This window comes from Peromyscus californicus, unplaced genomic scaffold (genome assembly GCF_007827085.1).
Source record: "Peromyscus californicus insignis strain IS unplaced genomic scaffold, ASM782708v3 Scaffold_4__1_contigs__length_199733344, whole genome shotgun sequence".
NCBI classification, from domain to species: domain Eukaryota; kingdom Metazoa; phylum Chordata; class Mammalia; order Rodentia; family Cricetidae; genus Peromyscus; species Peromyscus californicus.
In genome coordinates, this window is record NW_026294562.1 from 85,979,435 (window position 1) to 86,006,993 (window position 27,559).

At 47.7% G+C, this 27,559-nt stretch overlaps 1 protein-coding gene across 1 annotated transcript in view; it reads right to left on the minus strand.

Moving 5' to 3' along the window:
- Xylt1 (xylosyltransferase 1) overlaps nucleotides 1-27,559 on the minus strand; it is a 300,160-nt gene that overhangs the window by 123,028 nt on the left and 149,573 nt on the right. Inside the window, exon 3 of the mRNA XM_052714005.1 lies at nucleotides 2,563-3,076. Within this exon, the coding sequence (XP_052569965.1) occupies nucleotides 2,563-3,076 (514 nt within the window). The remainder of the gene's footprint in view (nucleotides 1-2,562; nucleotides 3,077-27,559) is intronic.

The window sequence follows — 27,559 nt, forward strand, 5'->3', positions numbered from 1 at the left end:
GCGGCCTGAGGAACTGGCCTGCAGTGGCTATGGTCTAGGCGAGGCCCAGTGAAGCCTCTGTGGTGGAGGAACAGCTATCTTTCTATATTGCCTGATGTCATGTGTTCCCTTTACCCTAGCTCGTTTCCTCATTTTGCAGGATATAAAAGGACCACTAGGCTGAAGCTCCAGTTCCTCCTGATCAGAGGGAATTCCGGGTGTCATGGTTTCCAGAAGGGGAAGGCAGTCTCCCTGTGGGGTGTAATTACATCCCTGCTTTCTGCAGAAGAATAGTTTATGGCTTAAATGCTATTAATTGTAAGCCATTCTGTTTCACGGGAAGTTGTTCATTGATAACTACCCAATTAGAGTTATTTTGCAATTAGTCTATTCACAGTAAATTTACTGCAAAGGGGAGGCCAGTGCAGGAAATTAAAGCATCATGAGGCTGGTGTGCCCTTGTGTCTTAAATGCCAACCCCATTAACCAGTTTGGAGGTCCTGGGAGAGCATGCCACCTTCGCCAAGGCAGAGACAGCCAACCCTGCAGGCAGTCCCAGTGAGCTCACACCAGCTTGCAGACCTCTCAGCATGACCAGGAGAAGCATGGGAAACTCTGCGGTGTGGTGGGTGATGACTGTGGAGTGAGCTATAAGGCAAATATCTGTGTAACGAGTATCAGTGGCCAGGCGCATTTGCCGAACTGTACAGTCTTGAACCCTCTGAGATGAACGCACCACCAAGGTACAGAGAGGGCAAGCAACTTGCCCTAAGTCTCACAGCTTGTGCAGAGGAAATCCGAGATCCAAATGCAGGCACTCTAACCTCGCATCCATGATCTACATCATTGTCATAAGCTCCCTTGTTTCCCCAGATGACATCTTCCCCTCTGACTATACTAAGGGGAGGGGGGCCGAGCTAGCAGGCAGCAAGATTTCTCTGGGACTTGTACAACTTGAGCTGAAGTGAAAATCTGTTTTCCTCCTGAAGACCAACAGACTTATGGAAGGGGACTTGGGCTCTGTAACTTGAATTCCAATACCAGCTTTGCTGGCTATTAGCCACATGCCTGCAACCAGTTCCTAAACCTTTCTGAGTTTCAGTTTCCTCAACAAAGGATTCATGGCGATAAAACACAGCATTGCTGATTCGACTACGGATGGTCCATAGAGTAATGATGGATGGCTTAGGACTTTTCAACTTGACAATGCTGGGAACACAACCCCTCCTCCCCCCACCACACACACCCCCTCCTGCTTCCCACCTTCATTGCAGCATTTAATAACTTACACAATGCAGTTAACACATTATCTTAATGTAAGCTTTGCTCTTGCTGGCTTTGTCCAACTGGAGGCTGATGGAAACTTTCTGAGCACATTTAAGGTAGGCCAAACTGAATTAAGACAATCCACAGGTCAAATGTATTATGTATACTTTTGAGTTCATGGCATTCATACCTTAAACTAGATGGTCAAGGATGCAAGCCTCTCCCTCACAAGCTAGGAAGCAATCTGAATCCCCTGTAACCTAAGCAAGCGTATTGATGTTTGTGTGTTTGCTCTAAGAGCAGACTCAGTCATTGTGATGGAGATGTACGGCCCAACAACCACACAGATTTACTACTAGGCCCTTCACGGAGCAAGCACGTAAGCTCTGTATGTGGCAGGAGCCACATTATCTTGGTTCAGACTTCCAAAGCGCCCCCTGCCTGGCACTGGCCAAGAACAGCTCTTGGAAACATTGCATTCCACTTAATTATTGCTGCACACTAAGTGCCAAGTGCAATCAAGAACACAGACAGGAACCACCTGGACCACACAGACCATGGGGAAAGGAGGATCTTTCTTTTTAAATCTGTCTATTGAACAGGAAGTGTTGCATGGATACTCATTTGCTGCTACAAGCTCAAAAAGTCAGGCCGAGCTTGACTAAAAGAGAATGTGTTAAGGGCATACTAAGCCTCCCTTTCCCATCTTTCCTTGGAGTTTGGGGCCACAACCCATCTTATAAACTCTATGGACATACAGAGCCACAAAGAGGTGTCCCTCAGAATCCATGGGGAGTTGGGTACTGGATCCCACAATACTCATACCCAGCAGTATCCCATCTCTTATATGAAGTGGCATGATGTTTGCTTATGGCCTGAACCTCCTCCTCCTATGCTCCAAATACTCTCTGGATGACTTATATAACGTCGGGGCTGTACGAACAGTTGTTAGATTATATTGGTTAGGTAGTAATAATAATAGAAAAAAAAGCCAAGGTTTAGCAGAGACTGATTTTTTTTTTTGATTTCTATAGCTAGTGCATTCCAAGATATCTGTGAACTCAGCACCACACATCTGTAGATCCCGAGGTCATATCACAATGTCAAAGTTGGACAGGCTCTTCTGCTAAAGGGAATAGGTTAAAATACTAGCACACGTAATGTGATTTTGTAAAACTTTCCTTAAAGCAGATGGCAGGAGTTCAGAGTCCCCAGACAAATCAGATCTTGTGATCAGGGTTTGAGGCACAGTTGTGGCTATACTCAGAGGGCCTGAGAAGGCAGAGGGAGGGGGTTAGAGAGGAGAAAGTGACTTACCCTCCAGGGGACAGAACCGAGCCACCTTCTCTGGCATCAGCAGCCCCAGCTTGTGGCGACAGTAGGTTTCTGCAATCTCCTGGCGGCAGTGCTTGGACTTAGCGCGGGTCAGGGCTGAGATGGCCTCCTTGCCAGAGATGTCACACTTGGGGGGCTGGTCAGACTTGGTTTCGGGGGACCCACCACCACCAGTCTTTCTCACAGGGCTGTGTCTTGAGAGATCCTTCCCTTGGCTACTGTCACCTGTGGCTTTTTCCCGAGGAGGCAGCACCTCGTTGGGGCTTTTCCCCAGGACTGACTGCCCCTGACCTTTGTCCTGGGCATCCAGCTTCCTCTGCAATCGCTCTTTATGCCTGCTTGGGGTCTTCTTGGCCAGCTCTGGCTGGTGCTTCTGCTTCTGGGTCCTGGGGGCGAAATTGCTATTGTCCACATTCTCAAAGTCCTTGGGGACCGAGTTCTCATTGTTGCTGTCGGTCCGCACTTTTTCTTTGGGCCGGTGAGAGAAGTAGCCATCCTGGGGAATTAGAGAAACAGAGAAAATTGTCACTCTGGTACACCACTCTGGTAAGCAGGCTGGCCCCGAGAGGGCAGGGCGACAGGTGTGAAGCCTGAGTCAAGACTGCCATTCTTCCCTTATTGGCTCAGACAATGGAAATACGTCTCCCTGGGCCTTAGTTTCCTACTCTGCTCCCCACAAGACACTAAGGCCTTTCCATGCTCATGGTGACCAGCACAATTACTGCAATTCTCAAAGATCCCCTCATCCATTTCACTGTCTGGGGAAAATTTCCCTTGGGGCTCTTGTTCAAATCCCAGCAGAAGGTGCTGTGATGATATATAGGAGAGCTGAAACCATCAGAATCAAATCATAAAGGAGGCAGCATGGCCCGTGCTGGATGGATACATTGCCTTTACGATAAGCATGTCTATTTCTGTCCATAAGAAAAATTAGGCTTGAACCACAGTCAATCCCATAAGAAGACAGCATGCCTCTTAAAAGTTTTAAACACAGTGCAGTTGGGGCCAAACAAGCCTGGCAGTGAGTTTCAAGAAAGATGCAAACCTGTGATCTTTTACTGACCTTGCTGTCCTGGGTTCAAGTCCACAGCCTTACACATCCCGAGAAATTGCTCTGCCATGGAGCTACGTTCTCTGGCCCTTTTCATTTCATTTTATTTTTTTATTCTGAGACAGAGTCTCACCAGATGAGCCAGAGTGGCTTTGAATTTTCTCTGCAGCCAGTTCCTCTGGTAAATTGTTGATATCAGGCACTGGCAGTGCCATCAGTCCAACATGGCTACAATTAATTCAACCATCTCCTCAAGAGATGCAGTTACCATGGGACCGTGGCCTCCCCCCACCTCAGATGCTGCTCAGCTGCCGTGGGACATTTGTTAAAATACTCCAGTAAGAGAGAAGTAGGATGTTTTCCTTCTAGAATGAATTGTTCACAGACACTTGACACCTACTAGAAAAGCCTGTGTGAGGCACAGTGAAGGAGAATCAGGTACATCTGGAAGCCTGAGAACTCCAACTCCAATTCTGTGCTGTTTTCTATAGTGACCACAGTCACTATGTTCACCTCACCATCCCCATTTATTTTTTCTTTAAAAATTTTATTTTATTGTTGTGGGACTAAAATTCCAAAAGCATTGAAAAAAAATTGAGATCTACCTAATCTTTTTTTTAAAGATAGGATCTCACTGTATAATGTAGCCCTGGCTGGCCTAGAACGTGTTAGGTATGTGCTATGGATGTCTGTTTTATGTGCACATGAATGCAGTACCCTTGGAGGCCAGAAGAGGCCATCAGATTCCCTGGAGCTGGTGCCACAGATGGTTATTATCCTTCTAGTGTGGGTCGTGGGTTCCGAACTCGGGTCCTCTGCAGGAGCAGCCGGCTCTCAGCTGCTGAGCCATCTCTCTGGGCTCTCAACTTTCAACCATGTTGTTGCATATTACAAATTTCTTATCAAAGTCTGTGTAAGCCACATCTACTTTATTTATTTGTCTGCCAGGGTATTAAGGAACTGCTTCACTTTTTCTCTCCCTTCCCTGAATACTCACCCTGTACCCACCCCTCCCCCACAAAAGAAAAACAACAACAAAACAAGAATAATCTAAGAGCAGGACCTGGTGGTTCACGCCTGCAATTCCAGCTCTTAGGTAGAGAAAGGGGAATCATGGAAAATTCAGATCTACCTGGGCTACATAGTGAGTTACAGACAAGCCTAGGTTACACTGTAAGACCCTGACTCAAGAATGACAAAAACACCTCCCCTTTGCCCCTGCCACCTCCAGCTGGCAAAGGGGATGACCCCTTTACTAGCTGCAACTCTTGGGATAGTGGGCCCTGTGCCTCATCGGGGCAGCACAGAGGCGCTGACCCTACTGGAGAGGGCACAGGTGAGCTAGCCCAGGAATGTGAGCATGGGGGACCTGGTCCTGGCCCTCACCTGCCATATGGTGGCATGGGTATGGAAGAGATGACCACCCCTACCCATCAACACTGGAGGCAGGTGGGAGAGCTGGCCCTGAGGTCAGAAGGGTGGGAGAGCTACCCCTGCCTGCCACCAGCGATAACACTTGGGAGAGCAGGCTCTGCACCTCCAGTGGGCAGAGGTGTGAGTGAGCCAGCCCTGAAGTTGTAAGCATGGGAGAGTTGTCCCTGTTACCCATCTGTCATGTGGCAGCATGGGTAGGAGAGAGGTGCCCTCCTCACTCTGCCCATCAATGCCTAAAACAGATGGGAGAGGTGGCCCTGCCTCTCATCAGCTGCAGCACTCTAAAGAGTGGCCTCTACACCATGCCTAGGCAACACAACAGAGCTGACTCTCACAGTGTAGGTGTGGGAGATCCAACCCTGAGGACATGAAAGCTGGAGAACTGGCCCCCGCCCCTTGCTCAGCACTGCAAGGGGTGAACTAGTCAGGGAAATGCAGGAGAACTCACCCTAGTGAGGACAAGGGAGAGCTGGCAGGCTGACCAACCTTGCAACTACCCAGGCTCAAAACCAGGGTTACGAGTTGACCCACCCCAATATCCACCCTATCTGTGATCTGCTAGAGTACATGAAGGGACTGGTCCTGCAGACCCAAAGCTGCAGGATCTCCATGACACAAGGCAACAGCAGAATAACCAAGAGGAGTTCCAGTGAGGGCCCAGCATCGATGGTGTGGCAGAAACCAGAGGCCTCGAATCAAACCAATGACTCTCTGCAATGAACACTTGCAAGTAAAGATAGATGGATAAAAGGGTTTACTGTGTGACTCACTGTGTCACACTACAGCTTCCATGACGAGTTTGATTTTTTCCTTTTCTCTTTTCTCTTCAATTTTATTTTATTTTATTTGTGTGTGGGGGGTGGGTTGCAAAGGCAGAGGGTGGATATGAAGGGGCACAGGGAAATGAATGGGATGGAGATTCTTTCATGATATGAAAGACACAGAGAAGAAAGATAAAGAAAAAAGAATAATAAAAAAGAAGGACAAAGCCAAGCACAAATAAATACCTGAGTATGGTAGCCCACGCCTGGAATCCCAGAACTTTGAAGGTTGGAGCAGGAGGATTCCTGCTGTAATATTAGGCCAGCCTAGCCTGGAGACTGAGTCCCAGAACAGCTTAGACTAAGTGTGAGACCCTGACACAAAACCACAAGATATAGACAAAAATCCTAGCACTGAGAATGGGAAGTGTACCCAAAGTCTCACTCCTAACCAATGTGCTATTTGCAATTGGTACCTGCCTGGAAAGGGTAAACCAGTTTTCTCTAATGGAGTGTCCCTGAGAATATCAACCACACTCCAGAGATGGCCCTATGCCAGCAGTTCTCAACCTGTGGGTCATGACCTCTTTGACAAACCTCTATCTTCAAAATTATTTGCATTATGATTCATAACAGTAACAAAATTACAGTTATGAAGTAGCAACGAAAGTAATTTTATGGTTGGTGTCACCACAACAGGAAGAATTGTATTCAAGGGTCCCAGTGTTAGGAAGGCTGAGAACCGCAGCTATGCCTAGGAGTAGGTGACCATACTTCATGGTTTTTTCTCTGTATGGGCGTGCACTTCTTGCTTCATTTTGTTTTAGTTTTTTTTTCCCTGACTGGTTTTCTTTCTTTCAACTTACCTGTTTTTATTTTTGTTTCATTTTATGTGAGAGGGACAGAGACAGAGACCAAACATGAAGTTACATAGGTATGGAAGTAGGGGCGATCTTGGGGGAGTTGGAGGGGTAAGAATATGATAAACTTTCAATAATAAAGAGAAAGCGAGGCATGCCTGTAATGGACCATGCCTGTAATCTCAGTACTGAAGTAGCAAAAGCAGGAGTATTGCTACACATTAGTCCAGCCAGTCTGGTCAACACAACTAGGTACAGATAAGCCTGAAGTACACAGAAGGACTGTCTCAACAAACAAACAAACAAGCAAACAAGCACACAGACAAACACTTGGGCAGTCTCCTATCAGATCCCTAGAAGATATTCATCACGTGCAGGGCCCCAGATCAGTACTCTCACCCTAAGACTCTAAAGCTCCGGGCCATAGTGAAGCAGAATAGGTCCAACCAAGGAGAAGAGACCAGACACAAGGAGGATCGACAGCCCAGGTAATAGCACAAAGGGACTCAGACCCACTGTGCCTCAGAGTCCTCAGATGTGAGGGCAGTGTTTACCTTGTGGGTATTTTGGTGAGAGTGAATGTGTTGGAAACTTCTGGAAGATTCTTCCTACTCAATCAAAGTAGGAGGAAGAATGAGCAACAGACCCCAACTATGTAACAACTTTCCTAATTAATACTATGCCTGAGGGTTGGAGAGATGGCTCAGCTGTTAAGAAGACAGCTGAGAAATCATGAGGACTGTAGTTCAGATCCCAACACCCACATAACAAGTCAGGCATTCTGCAGACACCTGTAACCCCAGCTCCCAGAAGGAGGAGACAAGAGTATCTTAGGGCTTGCTAACTTCCTGCCTTGCCAAGAAAGCATGAGCCTCAGGTTCAGAGAGAGACCCTGCCTCAAAGGAAATAAGCAAAGAGTGACAGAGAAAAGATACTCAACAGCCTTGCCCAGCCTCTTTGTGAGTGTAGAAGTATATACACTCTCAGCCACACCTTCACACACACACACACACACACACACACACACACACACACACACACTAAATAAATCTCCCATTTTGTATTAATTTGCTCTTTCCCATCTGTCTCCCCTGGTGGACACATAGCTTATGACTTCTCTATTTTGAAAGACCATGTCCCTTTTATTCTTAGCCAATCCAACACTATCACCTTGAATTATTTATGTAAATACAACCCTTTGACTTGTTTTTATTTTAATGTACTTATTATAATGATTGTTCATTCAAACATTTGCGTGCATCTCAGAACTTCAATTAGAAGCTCCTGCCTTGCCTTCCCTCAAAGCTGTTGTTAGAATTCATTTTTATTCCAGAAGAATAATTAAGTGTACTAATGTCCTCCACCCCCATTCAACCTTGGGCTTGTTTAGAGATGATTTTGATCAGGTAGAAAGATGCTAAAGACAACACAGCTCTCAGAGGCAGGTTATGTGATCCTGGCTGCCCCTACACACACACACACACACACACACACACACACACACACACACACACACACACACACACAGAGAGAGAGAGAGAGAGAGAGAGAGAGAGAGAGAGAGAGAGAGAGAGAGAGAGAGAGAATTTTTTCTTACCTTTCTCTTGGCCTCTAGTGATCAGACTTAGGCCAGCCCTGGGTCCTGTTTCTCAGAGGGGAGGGTGGTAGCTGTGACCTTTTTTTTAAATGCATCTAGAGATTATAGCCTTTGCCTTCATTGCATGTGCAGAATGAGCATTGGGGAGGGAGGGGAGGGGATGTGTCTTGCTTTAGTGACTGTATAATTTTCTCATCTGTAATACGATGGGTCCCACACGGGTTTTAGTAAACACTGTCTGAGTTGGTTGTTAATCAATATGATTGACTAGTAAAGTCTTTTTTTCCCCAGCTCATTGAACAGCAATCTGATAAAGTTTAAGAGACCAGGGATGGATGCTCTGAAGGGTACTGGTGCCATCCCAGACACATCCTAGGTCACTGCCTCTAACAGGGTGTTGGTGTCAGAGGTCATGGGTCAGGCAAAGGGAGTCAATTCTGTCCACTTCCATCTTTAGCTCTTCAAGCAGACACAGACAATCACGTCTCTCTGCATGAACTAAAAAATTGTCCTCTGACATCCACATCCATATGATGGCAGGCACACTGTAACACATACATAGTAGTACATCCATGGTCATACTAGATACATACACACAAAAGTAAATAAATAATTCAGCACTGTGATGCTAGCCTCACGTGCCCCTTCCAGCATGTGCTGGGGCCTCCGTGAAGGCCCCTGAGATCTGTGCAGGGATCATCAAGAACAAACTATTTCCATCATAATATGAAGATGTCATTTCCTTCTGGCTCGTTTCTTCACAAGTGTACAGAGGACTTTTCCAGGAACTTTGTGTTAAGTAACATCAAAACATGCAGGAGTCAGAAGCAGGTGTGACCCCCAGCTGCCTTCCGATTGTGGTTTTCTGAGATTTATGTGACCAGCTCCTCATGTAGCCAAGCTGGCCTGGAACTCACAATCCTCCTGTTTCAGCTCCCAAGTACTGGCATGACAGGCCTGAGTCACCACACCTGGTGCAGATGCCCTCTTTCGAGTCAGTGACTTTACTGAGTTCTGCCATGAACCAGAAGACTCCGTTCTTCTTGTCCACTCCCTGTGGTGTGAAGTTGCATCTTGCCACTAAGATTTCATTTATATGGAGGAATAATGGGCTTGAGTGTTGTTCTAAGTGAATCGATCAGCAAGCATTTTGGGAATGGCTCTGTTTAAACATCATCCGTCATTGATAAGGGATAAGTGTGAGCAAAGTCTATCTGGAGATCTTATCTTTGGGAGTGTTGGAAGGTGTGAGGGGGTCCTGAGAGCTGCTGTGAGATAGCTGACATTTCACAGATGTGGAGCCCTAAATATCTGTTTGTGGATGAAATAAAAATGCTTAGTCTCTGGGCTGGAGAGATGGCTTAGGGGTTAAGAACACTGGTTGCTCTTCCAGAGGTCCTGAGTTCAATTCCCAGCAACCACTTGGTAGCTCATGAGCATCTATAATAAATAGGATCTGATGCCCTCTTCTGGAGTGCAGGTATACATGTAGAGTGCTCATACATAAAATATGAATAAATAAAAATGCTTAGTCTCCTCACCTCTTCTCTCTTTCCTTCTCCTCTCCACACCCCCTTCTTTCCCATACTTTCTCATTGGGGATTGAACCTAGAACCTCATATATGGTAGGCAAGTGCTCTACCAATGACCTACAGAAACCCAGCCTGTCACACATGCTCATGTGAGCATGTAGCACACACGCACGCACGCGCACATGCACACACATACACACACACACACACACACACACACACACACACACACACACACACACACACATACTTTTGAGACAGAATCTTGCTAAGTTGCCCAGGCTAGCTTTAAACTTTCTGTCCTCCTGCTCCAGTCTCCTGAGTTGCTAGGATACAAGTTTGTGCCACTGTTGAGGATTGGCTCACATAGGCTTCTCTGTGTGCCTGGCCTTTGGATTTACATAGTTTTCTTGCCCTCCCAGGAATGCACACAGAGGAGATGGAGCCTGTGTCTAGTGGAAAAGACTTGCTGCTGAAGATGTTTGTTGAAGAGGTACCAGGGATTTGGACCCCAAAAGCTGTGAATTGTGTTCAGGAAGGGAGGCTGGCCTGAGGCCAACGTGCCCCTCGGTCCTTGACTAGACTCTGGTCCTGAGCCTTCTCTGGTTTCCAGATTGGAAAGACTGGAATGCTCCGCCTTCTCAGAAATACCTCTTTGTGATTGGTTCCATCCCCTTCAAGTGCCTGTCTTAAAACTCCCATGGCTAACTGGTGGTACAAGCCTATGATCCTAGCTACTTGGGAAACTGATAAGATTATAGGTTCTGCCTGCGCTTAGAGTGAGTTCAAAACCAGCCCAGACAACCTACTGAGGGTCTGTTCCAAAATTTAAACAAAGAAATAGTGAAAAGGGCTGGAAACATAGCTCAGCACAGGAGAGCCTGCCTAGCATGTACAAGGCACTGAGTTAAATTTCTGGTACTATAGAAGGAAGTGGGGGAGAAAGGGAAGAAAACTCAAGGTATGTTACCCATCTGAAAAAAAATAGGCTGCTGATTCTAGCCAACACATGAAGGCCAGCCCTGTTCCCAACTCAAAGGACAGGGGTTTAACTTCCATAAGCAGCAACTAGCAAACCAAGGTGAGTATTACACAAGCCGCATGGGCCACCACTGCTCCATTTTCCTGGTGTTTGAAAACTTTGGGTTTCCTGCCTGCCCTGAGGCCTGACCATCCTGCTTCTGGCTGCCTTGCTCTCCTTCCAAAAGGCCTTAGTCACCTCTGGACACATCTGTTGAACTCGTCTCTGTGGAACCCTTTTCCCTGGTGCAACAGTCATCCCTGATAAACTCTGTGACTGCCAGCGTCTGGCTCTGCCTGGACTCCAGCCCTGGAGAGCTGTTCCTTGGGGCTGAAAGCTGCAGAGCCCAGAGGACGCTGGCTCCGAGCCTGTGCATGGTCCCTCTTCCCAAGCCCGCTAAGGCTCGGAGAAAATCCAGCCCCACAGTTTCTAGCTCTTTGCATGTCACAGACACAGCAGTGCACACATAGTCAGAAAGGATAGCAGAGGCAGCACAGAGGGAGAATCCAGGGAAAACAGAGCACAGGGAAGATGTGAATACAAGCTGTCCTTGCTGTCCTGAGAGCCTTCATCCCTTCCAGTCTCCGCTCCCTCCTCCCTTTTATCTTTCCTTCCCTTCTTTTCTTAGAGTCTCACTGTTTGCACAAGCCTGCCTCTAACCCACAGTCCTCCGCCTCAGCTTCTACAGTGCTGGGATGACAGGTGTGCACCAGCATGCCTAGATCCTGGAATACTTTGTTTAAAAACTTGAGTTCAGGAGGCTTGGGGAGATGGCTCAGCAGGGGATATGCTTGCCAAGCAAGCATGATGAGGACCTGGTTTCTGATCCCCAGCACCTACTGAAAAAACCAGGTATGCTGGCCCCGTCCGTCATCCCTGTGTTGGGGAGGTGGAGACAGGCAGGTCCCCGGACCTCACTGGCCAGTCGGTCCAGCCAGATCAACGAGCTTCAGGTTCATTGGGAAACCACGTTGCAAAAATGAAGCAGGGATGAAGACACTGGACATGGACTTTGGCCCTCTCCACATGCACAGACACCCACATGTCCAATGTGTACCCTGGGCTCAAGGTTGATGAAATCATGCTGCAGTGGGGATTTTTTTTTTGAAATCAATAGATTCGTAACTGCACTTATCACAACAAGGTCACTATGTGAGATGATGGTCATGTCAGACTCTGACACCAGGACCTAGGCTACTATCTATATTCGTCTCACCAACTGTTCACAGTAAGATGTATTCCTAAACTAATAATCAAACAAACAAAAATAAATAAAAGAAAGAATAAAAAAAAGATAGGTCAAGGGTTGGCAGAAGTCCAGCAACATGTCTGACCATGAAGTTCCTCCACTAGAAACACAAGAAAGGCATTCCTTCATATCTATTTGTATTGCTTGTAGGGTCTTCCTGGCAGTAGGACAGAGCTGGGAACAACAGAGAACAGGATACCCCAAAAGTCTGACCTGCCTTTCTGCAGACAAAGCCAGCACAACTTCCAACAAGAAGCCAAAGCCAAGATAACCAGGCTCAGGGGCACTGGGAGATCACAGGCAAGGTCAGAGCCAGTGAGAATCAGAGGCCAGAGACCAGCGAGGCTGGAGAGCCAGTCCAAGGACAAAGAAGGGAGACGTGCCTCCCAGACACGATGATGGCCACGACCGCTCAAGGAAACTGCTCATTGAAAATCTTCATGGTAGTACCTTCTTACGTTCTGTGGGGTGCAGGAGGGGAGGCTGGCGAGGGCACCTCACTAGTCTACACTGAAACTGTCATTCCTGAGTTTCAATCCAGTCACAGAGGTTAAGTCTGGAGAAGTGATCTGGGAGGATGAGGGTGGCGGTAACAAGGAAGGGCTTTCCAGAGGAGAGAAAGTGAAAACGACGGGGTCACAGGGAGGTGAAGTACCTCACCCTGCAACACACAGCGCGTGGCCCTGGCTGGTCAACAGGAGCAGTGCTTGGGTTCCTCGTGTATTGTCAAAGCGTTCCCAGGGGTGACTCCATTTCTGTTGAAGCTCCTGGAAGATGGCAGCCATCCTTTGGTACACAGTCATCAATTGATGTTAGCACGAACTCCTGCCTGGCTGCCTAGGATCTGGTTTCCTTCCATCTCCATTACCTTTTCCTCCCCCGGCCCCCAGTCAGATTTAAGTCTCAACATGCTGTTTGTCCTCAGGGTCGTTTTCCCCCTGGGTACCCTCCTCTGCCTCTCTTTCTTCAACACCCTATATGCCTGCTCGGTCTCAGCCATCACCCTTCTCCACAAACTCCTACCCAGGCCCCTCTGGGACAGGCACTTAAGGAGACAAATGGGTCTCCAGCAGATGAAAGACATCCCTATCCACAACTCATCCTTTGCCTCTGAGACTCCTCCCCCTCCCCTTGCCACAAGTGGGTGATAAATGGCAAGCTGGTGAGCTCATTACCACAGCCTCTGAGGAAATACTCATGAGGCCTGTGGTATCAATGAGAGAAGACACCTGCAAATAAAGAAATATAGAAGCATGTACACACACAGGCACACCTACATATACATGTACTATACATACACACATAGACATATGTACGTGCACACACATACATATATATTCAGACATACATCTATACAAACACATATACAAATGCACAGATATACAAACACACATACACATGTGGACATCACACACAATCATATATACGCATACATACATACATTCGCACTACCTACACATACACACAGGCATACACACACACACACACACACACACACACACACACACACACACACACACACACTACAAATTTAATGATGTTACTTCATCTGAAACCCAGGATATTTGTTAGGGAAAGGAAAAATGAAAAAGAAAGGAAGGTCTTCATATTGCCAGCCATGTGATTTCAGACCAAAGCCTTCCCAGCAGCTACCAATAAATTATTTTTACTATGTGGAGGTACAAATGAATATGCCACCCTCATCCCCTAAATCTCCTTTATGAGTCTCTGCTTGCCTTGGCCCACCGACCAGAGTCATGGGTTTTCAAACATGTTTTTGTTGGCTGGATTCCCACAGAAGGCTCTGGTCTCTCAAGCTGCTCCCTGCACAATGTAGGCGCCCCATTGACACTTCCTGTTTACACCTGGGCTTGGGCTGGCAGAGGACATGTCTATGTCCATAGTGAGAGCCACACTTACGTCAAAGCTTTTGGAAAGCTTCTGCACAGAGAATGAGGGGGATATGACTATGGGACCAGGTGCTGGGAATGAAGGGGATGTGAACGTGGGGATTGGGTGTGTCTCTCCTGATAGAACAGATCATCAGACCCTGTCATTGTCTACTGAGCTTCAGGGTGGAGTTCTGAACGTCTCCACAACTCATTCTGTGTGTCACTGCCCCCCCAAGAGAGCACTGGTCACTCCCTGCAGAAGCAATGTGGTGGACCGTCTGTTTCTTAAGCTGCCTGAAACAGAAAGAGCCATGCAAAATTGCAGAGAATGTGACATAATGGAGGTCCACTGGGTACCATCCAAAGTGACTCTAGAGCACACTCCACCTCTTCTCTGCTGGACTGAAACCCACCCTTTACACTTCCGAGCTGTGTGATGCTAGGATAGTTCATTAACTTCTCTGGGCCAGGCTTTCTTCCTATGGAAGAGACGTATACTTACAGTTAAACCCAAAGGTTGATGAGATATGGTGACCTTGTCGGAGTGACGGCATAGATCAGAATATCAGCAGAGGTGGCTGTCAAGCACTGTTCCACAGGGACCTCTCCTGAGTTCATTCACAGGTACTTCCTGGGTGTCAAACATGAGCCAGCTGACGCCTCAGGCACTGGGGATGTGTGTGGGAGTGAAACAGGCTGAAGCCTGCTCCTGGGGCATCATCCTTTAGTGGACGGGGCTGGACAACCAAGCCTCTGGGGTTCCGTAGGCTCCGTCATCTTTATCTACTTGGAAAGCTTGGGAGCCAAGGCCCATGGGAATTCCCTCAATATCAAGGACTGTTGCCCTAGCGTTGGGACAGAGGCTGGCTGCTTGGGTGTCAGGTGGAAAGACAGGCTATGTCTGCCTCCTCCTGCCTGTCCTGTCCCACAGACTACTCCCAGGGGTGTGTCCCCTGTGCCTGGCATGATGGGAGGATGGTTCACAGTTGGGAAACTTTGCTGTTCAAAGGGCTTTACGTACATACGTGTGTGTGTGTGTGTGTGTGTGTGTGTGTGTGTGTGTGTGTGTGTGTGTGTGTGTGTATGTGTGTTATGCCTGCCTCCATCCCCCTACTGCTGAGCTGACAGGCATACACTACCACATCTGGATTGTATGTGGGTGCTTGGGATCTGAACTCAGTCCCTATGCTTGTGTGGTCAGCATTTATCCCAGGAGACATCTCCCAGCTCCCAGTGATACACGTTTTCTTCTGTGGCCAATTGTGCCCCGAAGGCTGAAGTCTGGCACGAGTCAGACAGTAGAAGCCACTTTTAGCCTCACAGGTCTTGTGAAATACCCAGTAGAGGCGGCTCTGACAGTCCTGATAGGTCACAGATGTTCAGGCCACAGGTCGGTACTTCTCATGAGCCTGAGGAGCAGGGTTGCCATCGGCTTGCTTCATTCCATGTTTTATTACAGTTAGTCTGTCTTTTTCTCCTCTTAATGTCTCCTCTTCTCACTTATTAGGCTAGGCTTCTGGCCAAGTAGCTCCAGGGACATTCCTTTCTCAGCATCCCCCCAGTGCTGAGATTATACGTGTGTACCCTACATCTGGCTCATGTGTGTGTGTGTGTGTGTGTGTGTGTGTGTGTGTGTGTGTGTGTGTGTGTGTATGTACTGGGGATCTGAACACAGGACCTCATGCTTATGCAGCAAGCACTTTCTTACTGGGCCTTTCCCTCGGTACCTGTCTCAATCATTCTGCCCTTGGATCATAACATAGAGATAACTCACAGCATCTAGCTCCCTGGCTCTCAATCATACCTCCCCACTGGCCTCACTGGGAGCTTACAAACCACTGACTCTGGAGATGCCCATTTAGTGGGTCTGTGATGCAGTCTGGGAGCTGAGATATGAGGAAACTTCTGGCTGATTTGAATGGGAAGCAAAGGGTGTACACACCCACCTACTCTGCCCTAGTGCTCTCAGCTGAGGGATGGCTGTGAATCAGGTTCCAGGGCACAGACACCAGTACAAAAGAGGTCCAGCCAGAGCTGTCCTGCTAGACTGTAGAGAATGCAGCTGGCACAGGGGTGGCGTAGGGAACATCGCACCTGCCTACACCCCAGGCTGTGGATCTACGTAGCAATACAGTCAGCGCTCCAGACCTGCGGAACGGACTGAACATAGTGGCCTAGCATGGTGCTGCTTCCCAGTGTATTTCCTCTTCCTTTGGCTCATTTCCCCCGGATGAATCAAGGTTACTAATAGTCTACTCTATTCTGGGTCTTAAATGTCTCCAAGACCCATGTGCTGAAGATTTGGTCCCATCCCAAGAAACTATGGAAGGGGTGAAACCTTTTAGGATGAGGGGTCTGGTGGAAGGAAGTCATTAGGGGTGTTTGCTTGAGGCAGATACTGGGACCCTGAATTTGGACTCTGTCTCTGCATCCCGACTGCCTTGAGGTGAGCAGGCCTCCTCTGCCCCACACTCTTACTGAGGCATCATGTGGTACACACTCAAGTAACTGGAACCGGCTATCTCTGAAATAATAAGACAAAAGTCAACCTTGTAGGCCAGTCCAACCTTGGCACATTGTCACCTAACATTCTCACCTACAAAGTTCACACTCCAGAACCACAAACTGAATTCCAAGAAAAAGTCTCTCTCTCTCTCTCTCTCTCTCTCTCTCTCTCTCTCTCTCTCTCTCTCTCTCTCTCACACACACACACACACACACACACACATACACAACAATAATAATAATAATAGTAATAATAATAATCTCTCAGCATTTTCATACATTCACAACCTTGAATCTGTCTGTGTTGGTAACCTGAGGGCTGTGGGTGGCGATGATTTCAGGTATTTTGACACAACGGTGGAAACTGAAAACTGACTAACGGAGTCTCCTCTGCTGCCCACACTGTGGTGGGTGTCCCAGTCAGCCCCATGATCCTCGTGGGAAAACACGGGATAGATTGGTCTCTGTGCTGAGTGATTCTGCTGCTCTCTGCTTACACCTGTATGTGGAGCATCCCCCTCCCCACAACAAATAAATAAGTGTCACGGTAATGTGGGTTTTAAAAGACCCTGGCGCCACCCACTTTCCTTCTCACTGCCACCTTTCATTGTCATTCCGTTTCCAGGGGCCAGGGGACAACAGCTGTGCTGTGCTAACCCCTTTTAAGTCGCAGCTGCGCCGGAGAGCAAGGGGACAGGAGAGAGACAAGGAAAACATCCTAAGAAATGATTTCTGACAGGCAACCAGATACACTAAAATAACAACGTTTAGTTTGTCGTTAGCTGGAGGCAAACTTGGCTCAGGTGGGACAAGAGGCTGCAGGCTAAACACAGACAAGGAAGGCTTGCCTGCACTGGCCCAGTTCTCTGAAGGACATGGGCTCTGTCAGGTTCCACCATTCAATGGTATACTGGTACCTCAGCTCGGGGTCCAGCTGGGAGCATGGGAGATGAGGACTAAATCTCTAAGGGTGCAAACAGAAAGAAAAACTCTGGGGTGGAGCTGGGTGACCTTGCTCTATAGAGAGCCCATGAAGTCATTACAAGGATGTGGAATTTAGAGTAGGTAAGCCAGGCAGGTGTGGAGGGCACACCTATGATCCTAACTACTCAGGAGAATCAGGCAAGGGAATCCCACCAAACCTACCTGCATAGCAAGACACTACTTCTGTTAGTCACTTTTCTATTGCTGTGATAAAAACACGATGACCAAGGCAACTTATAGAAGGGAGGGTTTATTGGACTCACAGTTCCAGAGGGAAGAAGAGTCCATCCCCACCATGGTGGGAAGCAGGGCACTAGGAAGGCATGGTATCAGAAACAGCTCAGAACGCACACCTTGAATTCTAAACAGGAAGCAGAGAGCCAGCTGGGAATACCATGAATGAAACTTCAAAGCCTGGCCATCTCTAGTCATGCACTTCCTCCAGCAAGGTCACACCTCCTAAGCTGCCCAACTGGAGACCAAGTATTCAAATACCTGAGACTGTAGGGTAGATATCATTCAAACCACCACACTTCTCAGGCTAAAATGAAAGGGCTAGGGACTTGGCTCAGCGGTGGAGCATTTGCCTAGCTTGCAAAGGCTCTGGGCTTGATCAAGACCACCTCCCAAAGAAAAGTGGGGGAAAGAAGCTAGGATTGTGTAATGGGATCAGGGGACACATATCCTTACAGAGAGCAAGAGCCACTCACGATTTGTGCTTACTCACAGGATGCCACTGTGAAAAAGGTGGCATTTCATCCTCACAAGGATCCCCACATGCATCTGCTATTGTCGCCAAACCCATTTAACAGACAAGGGAACTAGGGCATGGGATGGTCACTGTGAGCAAGCAGCAGATCACAGTGACAATTCCAGGGATGGCGGCCTCCAAACACCCTGCATTGGACATACACCCCGCATTTACACAACACCTAAGATGACCCGTGGTCCTGCCCGCCTGGGTGGAAACCAAGGCACAGCCTGGTCTGGCTTGGAGGGAGGGAGGGGCCGCGGTGCAAAGGCGCAGACAAATCAAGAGGTGAAGTCTGGCCAGCGGGAGCAGATGGAACCAGGGCAGCAGATGTTAATGCTCTTTGCTGTTTCCATATGCTTTTCTGTTTAGCTGTAATAAGTGAATTGTTCTTTAATATCTGTCAGGAGCTTACATTCTGGTGGCCAGAGAGACAGTGAGGGAAGCTGACTGGGCCATCTATGCACATCTCAGGGGAGAGGGCAGAGTGCCAAGGAGATGTCTACCCCATGAAGAGTCAGGTCTGGGTGCACACACATGTGCTCATACACACTTGTGAATGTACACACATACACACAAATGCTTGTATGCACAGATAAGCAACACTTGTGAATGTATACACATACACACAAATGCTTGTGTGCACAGACATGTGTGCACATGGGCGCACACACAAACATTCATAGGATCATGCTGATGTGTGATGATTAGTGTTAACTGTCAGCTTGGCACAATCTAGAATCACCTGGGAAGACAGTCTCAATGTAGAATGATCTAGGTCAGGTTGGTCCAGGGCTATGGCTGTGAGGGATAGTCTTAACGAAGTTAATTGATGAGGAAAGACCCAGCCAACTGTGGGCGGTGCCATCCCCTAGGTTTGTGTCCAGAGCTATACGGGTGGAGAAAATGAGCTAAGTAGTAGCAGGCATACATTTGTTCTCTCAGCTCTTGACTGTGGATGTGAGGTGACGGTCTTATTTTTCTGCCACCATGACCTCCCTGTGATGATGGACTGTAACATGGAATTGTGAGCCAGACAAACCCTTTCTTCCTTAAGTTGTTTTTGTCAGTGTATTTGTCATAGCAACAGAAATGTAATTAATACAGAATGCATGCACTCATGTGCGCACACATGCATACATATACCCAACACAAGCATGCACATATATATGCACATATGTATGCATATATTCACTCATGTATATACGTACACATGCATGCATATACCCAACACATACATGCACATATACACACAGACACTGTCCTCACAAGCCATGCAATCAGCTTCTCATTTAATATTCTACATTCTTGAGTCTTCATAAGCTCATGGCAGCATCCTTCCTGCCCAGCAATAAAAATTAAGTGGGGTTTCACATTTTCCCTTTGTACCAAAAAGGAAAACAATTCATCTTGAAAAGACAGACATAGCAAAAGTGGCTCTGTTCCTTGGGTGTGGTTGCCCCTTGATCCAGAGCAGCAGGAAAGCTCTGGAGTCCTACCTTCAATCTCATAGAACTTCACGGCCTTTGGGCACCTAGTCCTGTCCTTGTCCTCACACAGGTGGAGCTGGCAATGTCGATGGAGGGCCTTGCACTCTGACCCAGTGAAGGAGCACAGTGAGACAGGCCCCTTGTCTTTGGATGGCTCCTCTGACTCTATGCTTACCATGCAGCTTGGATAAACCTGAATTTGAATTCAGCATCACAGTTAATCTTGGGCAGGTACAACCTAACATCATGAAGCCTTGGTTTCCCCATCTTTAAAATGGGAGGAAGTACTATCTCCCTTGGCTGATTTACTATGCAATTCCTGCCAGAGCCAGAACCTGTAAGTAGTTCTCACTTATAACTGCTGCTGCACATTTCGGTGTCCATCTCGAAACATCTGAGTGCTTTCTAGGCAAATGTAATTCTAGATGCTGAGCAGCAGACAAAAGACTCAGCCCAGATGGAACACAAGATCACAGAACAGGAGATAGCTGGAAGACATGGGGTTACTTGGGGGTCAGTGCAGGGAGGAAAAGCAAAGCCAGGGAGGCACAGGGATGGCATTTCAGGTGCCTTGGGTCACAGAAGCCTGATGATGCCATGTGAAAGTACCAGGGAGAGTAAGCTGGAGTAGAGCCACAACAGAGCGAGCAGGAGCAGGAAGAAGAGACATCTGCCACCCCCGAGGTGTAGCCTTCACGTCTATCAGATCCTTATACGTTTCTAGGCACTTTACACATGCCTTCCATTACAAATGAACTTAGCACACTGGCACACTTCGTTCTCATTTCGCAGATAAGGGAACCAATGCTCAGAGACGTCAGGGATGTCAAACACCACCACCACCCAGACTAGGGCACTGTTTACCCACTGCAGCTTTGTGAAAATTACCAAACAAAACAAAGCCAGGAGATAAATGGCTTCTCCTTGCCCTGGGTCTGATGACTAGATTACAGGCTGAATTTCAGCTTCTACTGACTCTGCTGTGCGGTAGACACCCTGAAAAACGGTCTATAGACAGTATCCAGCCTGGAAGCTGCAGACTGAGAGTCTAACCAGGTCTGACTGGATGTGGTTTTGATCATCCAGGTGTCTCTCCACCCCCACCCACTCAGACATTACTCATCTCTTTTGCTTAACCCACTTCTCCATTTGCTCCAACCTAAGGCTGCTCTATAAATGCCCACTCCCATAAACAAGTGGCAGTAGCTTAGAAGATTGATGGATCCTTCTGGACTAGCCCATCCCCAACCCCAAGAAACAGGCCTCTTCATCAGTCTCAGAGACTCTGTGGTTGGAGAAGGCTGCTCTATGGAGGGAGAGAACTGCTGAATCCTTGCAGCCAGTAACTGACGGTGTGGCCTTTCCCCCACCTAATCATGCAGCCACTTTTTACAGTAACCTTTGCTGGCCCTCACTGTCACGCTACAATTTGGCCATCCTAAAGACTGTACTCCAGGCTTCTCCAGCTGGGCTCTCTCTCTCTGGAGCCCTCAGGGGCCAGCTGACTAAGTTCATGTGTGGCTTTGCATTAGGGTCCCTTCCCACTATGCTGGGCTCCTGGGTCCTAGAGGCAGAGAGTCTATAAGGAAGATACCAAAGAAAGATGAGGGGGATACTGATCTGAGACCCCATATTTGTAGATGATGTCTTGAAAAAGCCCAATAAATAAGGAGCATCCGTGTGTGCCAGGCACTAGATTAAGTGCACATCTTAAACCAGAGCCCTGGTCCCAGCATAAGAATGGTAGCAGAGGCATCAAGAAAAGTCTATAGCTAGAAAACCCCTGAGAAGATGCCCCAGGTGTCTAGTCTGTTGTGGGCAGAAACCACAGCACACTCACTGCGCACATGAGCGCCATCAATTCCACAGCCTGTACTATGCCCACCCTGGTCAGTGGGCCTTTGCAGCCCTTCCTGACCAGATTTACAATCCATATTGAAACTCTTAGCATATAGGTTGGTTGTAAAATTCACTTGGTCCAAACGAGAGCAGCAAAAGGGAGACTGCTCCAGTCCAAAGGTGTGCCTTTTCATTCACCAATGAAGCCCCTGTTGCTGCCCTGTGCTCATGCCCAAGTTGTATGCTCCCTGGAGGATGAGAGGTTGTATGAAGGGGGTCCCAATGTCCCCAGTGAGATCTTAGACCAGATTACAGCCAGACATAGAAACCTATACAAGATCAGCAGAACCATCTAGCCATCCATAAACTCAGGGCCAAAGAGATGATAAAAATCCTTCACGATCTCACCTGTGAGTTTTGGCTGATTTTTTAATGCACCCCAAGAATACTGTGAGCATTTCAGATAAAGAAACTGAGCCATGGAGAGGTAGTTGCTGGTCTGAGGCCACCAAGCTAATTAGGAGTGGAGCCAGGATTCTGTACCGTTGTCAGGAATCAGAAAGGTGGATCCACACCTGAGACAATACATCTACTGTAAAAGACCAGCTAAGAAAGGTTTTAGTTTTTATAGATGATACATTCTGCTGTGAGTGCTCAACATATCCATCATCGAGCCAAAGCAATCCTGAGCCATATATAAAAAAACAAATGCGCTGTTTCAATATAACTTTATTTATATGAGTAACAGCTTGCTGTCCCTTACTTTAAACGAGGACTGTAATTTTTCCACTCAAGACTCCATTCCACGCAAGAAATTTTCATGTGACCCCCTCAGTATAAGTTATGAAATAGGTATATAAATCAAATATTTTCTGAGAATAAGTCATAAGGAACTTTCTTCTAGAACAGCTCCTTGATATACACATAATTTTATCATTTATTAAAAACAAAATCCAATTTGCTTATGCAAGAGATGGTGTGCTTGTTTATTTTTATATTAGGATTAAATCTTGGCTGAATATTGGATGCATTAGCATTGCAACACCTTTTGAAGTTGGGCAAGATACTGATTTTATAATCACCAAAGCTAAGAAGGCCATTTCATATAAATACACAGTCCAATATGGCAGAAGACATTTAGGGCCATTTCAGAAGTTGCTAGAATTCCTGTTCTAAGCCCAGGTCCAAATTCACTTAACAATCTTTTACAAAACTGAAGTCAGCAATTTAAATAGTAATTTTGAAAACCAACATGCTAATATCAACATGATAAGTGTGAAGACATGCTAATTTGATACTGTTGTGCTAAGGAATGATAGTAGGAAATATTAATTTGTTTTTTTGTCATTAAACCATCATGTCTCTGTAACAGCAGAAAATTTTGTATGTACAGTTAAAATCCCACAGTTCACAGTGTACAGTCACCCAGACTCTGAACAGAGATGTTTCAAATACATTTTGCTGGCTTTGGACGGCCTGACAGCATATGAGTGCACATGTCTCATGCTCAGAACTGAGGCTGCAGTGAAGCCATGCATGCAGCATAGGTTTAAGCACTGCCAGAAACATCTGTGGCTCATTATGCATTTATTTGGAATTAATTGTTGGTCACTGTATATTCAGAAACCTTTGCCCTCACCACATTTTAAGGACTTCCACATTCCATTATACCGCCCCCTGTGGGGTTGTGACCCACAGCATAAGAAGTTGAACACAGACCATGGGTGTGGCTTAGTTTGGCAGGGGCTTGCCCAGCATGCATGAGACCCTGGGTTTCATCCCCAGCACTGCACAAGCCGGGATGAAAGAGTGTGGGTGAGGATGCAGGCCTGTAAGCTCAGCACTTGGGAGGTGAAGGCAGGGGGATCAGGAGTTCTAGGCATGCCTGGGATACCTGAGATGCTGTCTCAAAATGGAGGAGAATAGGAGGAAAAGGAGAACGAAGAAGAGAGGAGGAGGAGAAGGAGGAGGAGGCGGAGGAAGAGGAGGAGGAGGAGGAGGAGGAGGAGGAGGAGGAGGAGGAGGAGGAAGCAGCAGTTGCCATGGCCACCATGCCTGCCAGGCTATAAGCCATCTCACCACACTACCAGTCCTTCTCTTTCCCTTCTTTCATCTCACTCTCCCCTTTCTCTACAATTTCCCTGCAACACCCTTCAATTATCTTCCACTGTTTCTGCACTCTACAATGTGATACCTGTGACATGTGACAACAGACTCCAAACTTGGTGGCTTTGTTCTTCCCGCGTGTGTGTTGCTCGGTGCCCAAATTCTCACAGATGTGTGTCACTTGCAGAAATCACTTTGACTGATATGTTTTCCCAATGTGAGGCTGATTGCTCTCTGAATTCCCCAGAGATGGGAATTTTAAGAAGTAATGATTGTACTCTACACGAACAACCCAGCACGCTCACTGTGACGGCGGAGTCTAAACCACTCCTTACTCAGAACGTTCTAAATCAACAGTTTGGGTTTCATAGTAACTGAGATTAGACTCACTCTAAAGCATGTTTATCCCTCCTGGAATAAAATCCCAAAGTGAGCTGGAGAGAGCCGGCTTGAACCACATGCCGCAACCCTGGGGCAGTATTTCAGCAGCAAAGAGAGAAGGGATGGTGAATTTCCACAGAAAACAAAATTTGGGGCTGCAGTAGATGAAACCCTGGAGATGCTGGTTTGAAGGATGCATATGTTATCCAGTGAGTATGGGCTGCGACTGGTGTGTGTGTGTGTGTGTGTGTGTGTGTGTGTGTGTGTGTGTGTGTGTGTGTGTGTGTAGGCTTGTCCACAGCAGGAGTCCTCCTCTTTTGCTCTCTACCTTATTTCTTGAGACAGGGTCCCTCATGGAACCTGAAGCTCACCAGTTCACCTAACCTGATGGGCCAGCGAGTTCCAGGGACCCTCTTGTCTCCTTCTCTTCAGTGCTGGGGTTACACGGCACCCATCTTTTATGTGGGTGCTGGAGATGTGAACTAAGGTCCTTCTGTTTGTTCAGCAAGCCCTTTACACAGGCACGGGGCATCTGGTCAGCTCCAATTTCATCTCCACCTCTTTCTGCGCCCTCGCTCTCCTTACCTAGAATGCCAGGCTTTGTTGGCATTTAGTACGGAATCTGAACTTGGCTCTCCCTCCTTCCTGATTGGAAAATGAAAGACCATCAATCTACATGCTCAGCAAAGTGGTTCGTCCAACACGGAGGCCGAGAGCCACATCTTGGAACTTTCCTCTGAGCAAACTCAAGGCCAGTGTCAAAGTTTCCATAATCTTTAAAGACTTTCTAAGTGAAAATAAAGATGTTGGTTTGGACTGACTCTAGATCTTAGAAGCCTAAAGCTGGAAAAGCCAGAGGAAACCCCTGGCTCAGTCCTCATTAGCATCATGTGTGAGTTCTAGGAAGGATGGGCCTTCACCTCAGGACCTGGCACTCAGGCTAGTTTCTGGAGGCTTCCATGATGACGAGAGCCAGGAAGAAACTGGGTGGAGATGATTTATAAGAGAATCTTTGGCAGTATAGGGCTAAGGAGCAGATGTGACTAAAATCCCCAAAGAGCCAGGACCATCCTGTGGCTGACCAAAGTTGCCATGGTGTGGTATGGCCTCTGCTTTTGAATTTTCTGCTTTGCAATGTCAAGAGGGAAGTACCCGAACTGTGCCAGAGACGGGCTCCTCCTTTCACAGAAGGCATTTTCCTGGCTTGGTGTCACGGTATCATCGGCTATGGCTATGCTTCATATCCCTGTGTTTTCTTTGTCCTTGTGTCTGCTGAGCTGAGTGGAAACGACCTGTAGAATCTTCAAAATATCCTCCCAAACCAGAGGGGATGGCTGGCCACACCTCACACCCTTGGCATACTTGAGCATTTCCTTATCAAGCATCACCTGAGCAGACTGCTACAGAGGAAACCGTTAAAACTACTTTGGTGGGAGCCTATGCCGTCAGGATAGAACTGGCAACCAGGCAGGAAACCTCTGACCTAAAGTGGGTGTGAGGAGGAAAGATGCTTTGGGGTGCCATTAGCCCCATCATCCCATATGGCTGTTCTGGAATGTACATATGAGAATGTTAGTGGGACCAGGGGATCATCTCTCTAACCCCTCACTGTACCAAACTGAACAGAGGGGTGAGAGCATCATCCAGGTGGTTCCCAGCCCCGCGCATGGAGGGGCACCATAGGCAGACGCACAGAGTACGTGGCAGGGAACAGGAGTCTGACATCGGCTGGATGGCTTCATTCAAAGATAAAATTGTCTACTGCAGACAGGAGGACTTTACAGGATCACAGTGAAAATCTCCCAGCTTGTCTTCTCAAGTAGCCTGACCCGAGCTCAGCACTCAGGGGTCATAGGTCAGTAAGCTGCATCCAAGCTGCTGCAGTTGCCAGGAGATGGGGATGGGAAGAGGAGATAATGGGCTAGGGGAAGTGTCCTCCTAGCCTCACTTCCCCGCCACAGACAACTCCAGCCACCTGTGGCCACCTCCACTTAAAGCCCACAATCCTGATTCATCCTCCTTTCCTTAACTGAACACCCCTTAGCATTCCCTACTCCCTCTCACCCCGGGGCAGTTGTGGCAGTTATAAGATGTGGCAATCAGTAGCTATACAGCTGTGTATCTGCTCCCAAACAGGAGACACTGGGGCACTGATTTCAACACTTAAAGTAGAAAAAGCATGTTCCTTCTAGTGGCCACCACCACACAACTGTTCACTCTGGAGAAAGGCCACACATAGGAGCTTTGGGCAAAGAGCCTCTGAGTATCTAAGAAAGGCACACCCCAACACAGGGGACAAGAAGGAGCTGGGTTCCAAGTGAGCCTCCTCCATGAATAAGTTCACATCCTCCTTCCATTTAATGCCGATCCCTGTGTGATCATGAAGTAGTTACTCAACCTCCCTGGACCTTACTGTTTGCATGTACAAAGTGAAGTGATCCAGGGCTTTAACTTGGTTGCTGGAAGCAGATAATAGACCTGAGGGTCAGGGCTGTTCTCCTACAGGGGGTTCTTCTGTTCACAGTCTCTAAATGTGAGTCCTCTTTGCCGGGGGTTTCTGATCAGGATTGGGGAGTAAAGGGGATGTGTGTGGCGGGAACCCAGTGACCAGGAGCCAAGCCCAACTCCCTGGTGTCAGTAACAGCTGGCAATGCCAGTCTGATGACAGTGCCCCTCTGAGGAGGCTGATCCTCCTTGAGAGAGTACAATGATGGACTCTGCTGGCTCACCCCCCACTTCAGAAGATGTGTTACTGCCCAAAAGTACAAAATAAGCAAAGTGCAGCAACTGAACACTATTTTTATCTCTGAACAGCGGCTGTTCTCATGCCCCAGGCAGAGCTGCTGCGTCAGGGCCCAAGGCAGGGAGATGTTTCTGCAGAGTGTGGGGCAGCTTGAATACCAATGGGGTGGCTGGAGCTGGAGCTACCAGGCTGCAAGGGCTTCCAGGGAACCTGACCCAGGAGAGGGCACTGAGCAGGGCTGTCCCTAGCTGCCCTAGGGACAGAAACTCAGTCCCTCCTCCAACTGCTCCAGGGGACAGTCTTGTTCATCTCTGCCCTGCTCAGGATTTTTCCAGAGCCTCTTTTCCTTAGTCACACATACCCTCCAGCTCTGAGCAAGGACCTTTGGCATCTGGGCTCCTTCTGCAGCTGCCAGTGCTCCACTTACTCCTCCAAATGCCAGGATCCCTCTGATGTAGTGCACTGAGGGCATCAATTCTGTCTCGTATAAGTAGGGTCAAAGGGACCAGGAGACAACCATGAACCACATAGAGAAGCCTCTCTTCCTCAGAGGACTTTAGATGTGCCAGGTACCATGAGTGATAAACATGAGAAAATGGTACACAGGGCATAGGGCAGGAGGATGCTGTGATTTTTAAAAAGGTCAAGGTCAAGTCAGGCTCCAGATGGACAGCACAAGGCTTAAGCAAAGACTCACGGGGTTAATGAACAGGCTGTGTGGATACGGAAGGCAAAATGTATTTCAGAGGGAAAGCAGTGTTAAGGCCCTGGGGTGAGACTGTG